The sequence below is a fragment of the Lycium ferocissimum genome, chromosome 6 (assembly GCF_029784015.1).
Source record: "Lycium ferocissimum isolate CSIRO_LF1 chromosome 6, AGI_CSIRO_Lferr_CH_V1, whole genome shotgun sequence".
Lineage (NCBI taxonomy): Eukaryota > Viridiplantae > Streptophyta > Magnoliopsida > Solanales > Solanaceae > Lycium > Lycium ferocissimum.
Window position 1 is genome coordinate 30,526,810 of NC_081347.1, and position 6,462 is coordinate 30,533,271.

Sequence of the window (6,462 nt, forward strand, 5' to 3'; positions counted from 1 at the left end):
ATGAATTTGGAAGATAAAAGTGTGTTGGTGATATTGTTTGTTGAAGTTGGAGGATTCAAAGTGATATGGAATCGTTATGAGTATTGTAAGTGTTGTTGGGATTGTTGTTGAATTTGGGCCGAGCCATAATTCTCGGGACGGTGTATTTACGGGGGAGGTCGCCGAAATTTCGGGAAAAATAAGTGAATTTATTTGGAAAATTAAGACAAGTGTTGGTTAAGAATGAATTCTTAAAGCCTTATGGTTGATATTTGGTAAATGTGACCAAATTCTGACTTTTGGCGAACTTGGAGCCGGGATTTGGAGTAGCGTAAACGGCGGAAAAGGTATGTAAGGCTTCACTTTCTTTCTTTGGCATGTCTTAGACGTAGTAGGCTTGAATATGTGCCCGGGACAATTCCTTTCTTAGAAATTCGAGATTGAAATTAACTACTATTCATTCAAAGAGAATTGAATTAGAAATTGTGTGAAATGATGGAAGAACTCCCTGAACATTTAGAACTTGCATGAGTAGGACCCGACTACCAAAGGCCAGTGGTTTAGCTACTTCATTATGTTCTATAATGTACATGGTGGTGTGACAATGTTCCTAATATAATTATTACTTCGGTTTTCCAAAAAATGGCTTCGGAAACGCGTTTGTGGTTCACTGATGATTTTTAAAGAACTAGTTTTATACAAAGAAACACAAAATCGATTTTTCTAAAACCACTCCGACGGGGTGTGAGATTTTAATAGTTAGACTTTCTAAAACCACTCCGGGCGGGGTGCGGTGGCCTCGGCCTTATGCTCGAGTGTGCTATGGCCTCGGTCCGTGTCGAGCGAGTGTGGCCTCGGCCCGATCACCGAGTGTGCTATGGCCTCGGCTCACGTCCGGGAGCACTATGGCCTCGGCTTATGTCCGAGTGAGCTATTTTTCCAAAACCACTCCGAAGTGCGGGTGCGAGATTTTACTACTTCATTTCACTTACTACTTATGTTTACATTATCATTACTATTATGCCCGAAGAGGCATGCCGGGCGGGGCCGTGATTATTATTATAGGAAGCGGCAATGCCCGAAGGGGCCATCGTTATTATTATGCCGGAAGCGGCAATGCCCGAAGGGGCCATCCTTATTATTATGCCGGAAGCGGCATGCCCGAAGGGGCCATCATTCCTACGCCGGAAGCGGCTGTCCGAAGGGACTATTGTGATACTATGTTTAGATTGTGTATTCTAGAATTCGTGTGCTCTGTGTTTATATTGTGTGTTTAAAGGACGTGTGTTCACTCGCATTATTTACTTAAGGATTGTTCTAAGACCCCATGGGTACATTTATGTTTCCTCCGCCCGAGGGTCAGCAGTAATGAGCTTGATTGTGATTTCTTCTCTTCTAAATTAAGCCATGGTTATTACTTGTTATTGCTTTACATACCCGCACATATTCCGTACCGACCCTCCTTCTTCGGGGGCCGCGTTTCATGCCACGCAGTACACCCGTACGGGATGAAGAAGACTTTGCTAGAAGTTGTTCCCGCGAGATTGGCGAGCTCCAATTCAGTTCGGAGTGTTGCCGAGTCAAGCACTTAAGTCATGGTATTTGTGTATATCCTAGAGACTTTGCAGACAGTGTCCTGTGGAGAGAGTGTCGAGGAACGCGAACCGGTTATAGATGTTAGAAGAGTGCGTATTTTCAGATGTTGTCAGTTGGTAAAAATTTATGTGATTGATTTGAAGGTTTTTCATAACCTGGATAGAACAGTGATCTCTATGTTGAAAAAGTTTCATGTTTTAAAAAGTTTTTGGAAATGATAGGTTTTAGTAACGCGAACGTTTAAGGGTTCGCTCGACTCTGAGGAGAGTCGGGTGCCCATCACACCCTAGTAAGGTCGGGGTGTGACAGTAATGATGCTGCATCTAATCTTTGGCTTGTTGATTCTGGTGCTTCCAATCATATGACCAACTCAACAAGTATACTAAAAAATGTTCGTAAGTATCACGGTCCATCACAGATTCAGGTTGCCAATGGTAGTAATTTACCCATTACCAAGGTTGGGGACATTACTCCAACTTTCAAGAATGTTTTTGTTTCACCAAAACTCTCAACTAGTCTTATTTCAGTTGGACAATTGGTAGAAAATAATTGTGATGTGAATTTTTCTCGTAATGGTTGTCTTGTGCAGGATCAGGTGTCGGGGACGGTAATCGCGAAGGGGCCTAAATTTGGAAGATTGTTTCCTATGCATTTTTCCATTCCTCATGTTCTATCTTTTGCTTGTACTTCTACTGCTAGTAAGATTGAGGTTTGGAATAAGTGTCTAGGACATCCAAATTCTATTGTGTTGTCTCATTTATCGAATTCTGGTTTATTAGGAAACAAAAATCAATTTTCAGCTGCTTCTTTTGATTGTTCAACTTGTAAATTAGGCAAAAGTAAAACTCTTCCTTTTCCTAATTTTGGTAGTCATGCTACAAAATGTTTTGATGTCATTCATAGTGATGTTTGGGGCATTTCACCAATTACTTCTCATGCTCATTTCAAATACTTTGTGACATTTATAGATGATTATAGTCGGTTTACATGAGTATATTTTCTCCGTTTCAAATCTGAGGTATTTTCCATATTCAAGACATTTTTGGCTTACATTAAGAATCAATTTTCTACATGCATCAAAATATTAAGATCTGATTCTGGTGGAGAATATATTTCTCATGAATTCAATAATTTCTTGCTTGAGAAAGGAATTTTCTCACAACGCTCTTGCCCATTTACGCCACAACAAAATGGGGTTGCTAAGCGTAAAAATCGTCATCTCTTAGATGTCACTCGTACTTTATTAATTGAGTCCTCTGTCCCATCCAAATACTGGGTGGAAGCTTTGTCTACTGCTGTCTATTTAATTAATAGACTTCCATCTAAAGTGTTAAATCTTGAGTCTCCATATTATCGCTTTTATCATCATAATCATAGTTATCATAATTTTCATACATTTGGTTGTGTTTGTTTTGTACATCTGCCTCCTTCTCAACGCAATAAATTTTACGCTCGACTTCTACTAAATGTGCTTTTATGGGTTATAGTACTTCTCGTAAAGTGTTTATTTGCTATGATCCAAGTTCTAACAAATTTCGTATTTCTAGAAATGTTGTTTTCTTTGAGAATCAGTATTTCTTTCCTACTCATGTTGAGTCATCTTCTGTTTCTCCTATTCTTCCTACTTTTGAGGATTTGTCATCTTCTTCTAAGAGGTTCAAACCTGGATTTGTGTATGAATGACGTCGGCCAGCTTTACCCCCTCCCGAAACTGATCCGCCACCTGAGACTGCTCCACAACCAGAATTTGAGATTTCTTCAAGGCCACCTTCTCGAGCCTACTCGACGGTCTACAGAATGCGAAGTACTCCTAATTGGTATGATTTTTCCTCTACTTTATCCACCATTTCTGTTCCAATGTTACTCACAAGCTTCTGCTACGAATGTTGTAAAAGCAATGGAGGAAGAACTTTTGGCTCTCAAAGAAAAATGACACACGTGGGACATTGTTTCATGTCCTTCAAATGTAAGACTAATTGGATGTAAATGGGTTTATTCAATTAAACTTCATTCTGATGGAACTCTTGTTAGGTACAAAGCTCGCTTGGTTGTCCTTGGTAACAAACAGGAGTATGGTGTGGATTATGAGGAGACTTTTGCACCAGTAGCAAAAATGACTACGGTGCGAACTATTATTGCCATTGCTGCATCACAGAACTGGCCTCTCTATCAAATGGACGTAAAAAATGCTTTTCTCCATGGTGATCTGAAAGAAGATATTTATATGAAACCTCCACCTGGTTTTTTTCATCACCCACATCAGATGTTTGCAAGTTGAAGCGATATTTGTATGGATTAAAACAAGCTCCCAGAGCTTGGTTTGACAAGTTTCGATCTACTTTGCTTCAATTCTCTTTTGAACAAAGTAAATATGACTCATCTTTGTTTCTTCGGAAAACATCTACAGGTTGTGTTCTTCTTTTGGTATATGTAGATGACATCATTATCACAGGAACTGATTCTTCATTAATCACTAGCCTCCAGCAGCAACTTAAGGATTCTTTTCATATGAAAGATCTTGGTACTCTTACATATTTCTTGGGGTTGGAAGTTCATTATAATTCTTTAGGTGTTTTCTTAAACCAGCACAAATATACTCAGCATTTCATTACTTTGGCTGGTCTTCAAGAATCACCCTCTGTTGATACTCCATTGGAATTGAATGTAAAGTATCGCCGTGATGAAGGAGATCTTATACCTGATCCAACTTTGTTTCGACAATTAGTTGGGAGCCTAAATTATCTTACTATTACTAGGCCTGATATCTCTTTGCGTACCAACAAGTCACCAATTTATGCAGACCGCGTCATCTACATTTAGTGGTTGTTCGTCGCATCATTCGATATCTCTCGAGGAACATCTACTCGTGGATTATTTTTTTCCTTGCTCTCCTATTCAGCTTAATGCTTTCAGTGATTCTGATTGGGCTGGATGTTCTGATACTCGCCGCTCCATCACGGGATGGTGCATGTTTCTCGGAGATTCTTTGATATCTTGGAAGAGTAATAAGCAAGAAGCAAGATCACGTTTCAAAATCTTCAATGGAGGCTGAATATCGAGCAATGTCTACTGCTTGTTCCGAGATTTATTTGGCTTCATGGTTTACTTGCAGAGATAGGATTTCCTCAATCTAGTCCTACTCCTCTCCATGCTAACAACACAAGTGCCATTCAGATTGCAACCAATCCAGTTTATCACGAAAGAACCAAGCATATTGAAGTGGACTGTCATTTTATCAGAGAAGCTGTAGATAGAAGAGTTATTACTCTTCCACATGTATCCAGTGATCTTCAAATAGCTGATGTGTTTACAAAATCAATGGCACGACAACGTCATCGGTTTCTAGGAAGCAAATTGATGCTTGCTGATCCACCGGCATCAATTTGAGGGGGGATGTTAGCTTAATGGACAGATTGTAGAATATCTACATTAAGATATTCTCAATATGGTGAATATGAAGAGATACTATGAATATATGAAATATTATTAAGGATATTCTACATTTAGTGTAGAATATTATGTAACATTAGTGGTATAATATTATGAAGAATATTTTGTAGGATTTACATTTAGTGTAGGATATTTTACTTCCTTTCCTCTCTTATTTCTCTTGTATCTAAATACCAGTGTATTATGATGTATGGGGATCAAGTAATTGAGATAGTCATTCTTCAATTTCTCTGGTGTTTTCTCTGTTCTTGACATTTGCATGCTTTGATGTTTATGAATCTATAAGAGGATGTAATTGATTCACCTATTTTTATATTAAAGTGAAAGAAGTTTCAGCAATCTGGAATGATTCAATACTTGCAGATCAGGAAGATTGAAAAAAACAAAGAATATATCCTGAACTAACATCCTCTTTCATTATCCCTCGTAAGTTTGACTAGAATAACATAATGTACAACTTCTTTACCTCTTCATTTCCACATAAATACTAGAATAGATACAAGACAGAAAAGAGATAAAAGTATAGATGATGTAAAATAGCTTCGCACTTAAACAGGCAAAAATGGTTACTAAATCATTTTTTGCAAGTAATAAGAGTGATGCATCTAGAGACTCTAGCTCTCATCTGCATTGGCCTTCACTGTAATTTCTAACCTTAGGTATGATCATATGTAAACAGTACAATTGTGACTAAAACAAAAACCACTACCACCCTCATTATGTTGTTATTTCCTGAAGTCTTAAGATTTCCTTTTTCAGCAATCCAACTGAAGTTCCAGACACTACTGCTTTTCACTGGCCATAAAAGACCTTACTGTCGTTCCTGTTGAGCAGGATCCTTTTCTTCTTCTCTTCTTTCACAAGTAGATCACTTCTTTCTCCTTTGTTATTTTGTTGCTCTCCAAACATAGTTTGCTACTCCATGTTCCCAATCATTTCAACGTTCTGACATACTTCATTAAACAACTTATATTTCAACCTTTTTGAAATGTATGAGACCTCTTCGGACCAGTATTTATTGTTATTGGTTTTCTAAAAGACATCCTATTTTTCAGTAATTGCATACTTTGTTATTCATTTCTTGGTGTAGCAACATAAAAAATAGGCTGTTAGAAGAGATTAGCTAGTCATAAAAATAGATAAGCTCAATAGAAAAGGAGTTGATCCAGATTAAGGGTAATTTCAGAAATCACATCTTCCCCACTAGACACTTCCATAAAAAGCAAACGAAAATCTTCAAGTCCAAAATAGGAAAACAATCTTTGCCCATTGGAGACCTCAAATAATGAATGTGGTTTTCTGGAAAATAAACTTTGCTAATTCAGTTGATATTTAACACTTCTGAGTTTTAGTACTAAAAATTTAGGATATTCAGACATTCCAATTGTATGAGACCAGTTTCCTAAGAAAACACTTTGGAGATTGACCTTGTGTTCC

General features: G+C 37.9%; 1 protein-coding gene across 1 annotated transcript; it reads left to right on the forward strand.

The window, feature by feature from the left end:
- The first annotated feature begins 4,083 nt into the window (after nucleotides 1-4,083).
- On the forward strand, nucleotides 4,084-4,962 carry LOC132061259 (uncharacterized mitochondrial protein AtMg00810-like). The gene is made up of 3 exons (XM_059454104.1): nucleotides 4,084-4,380; nucleotides 4,475-4,577; nucleotides 4,688-4,962. The coding sequence occupies exons 1-3, from the start codon at nucleotides 4,084-4,086 to the stop codon at nucleotides 4,960-4,962; spliced, it is 675 nt and encodes a 224-aa protein (XP_059310087.1).
- Nucleotides 4,963-6,462: the final 1,500 nt, after the last annotated feature.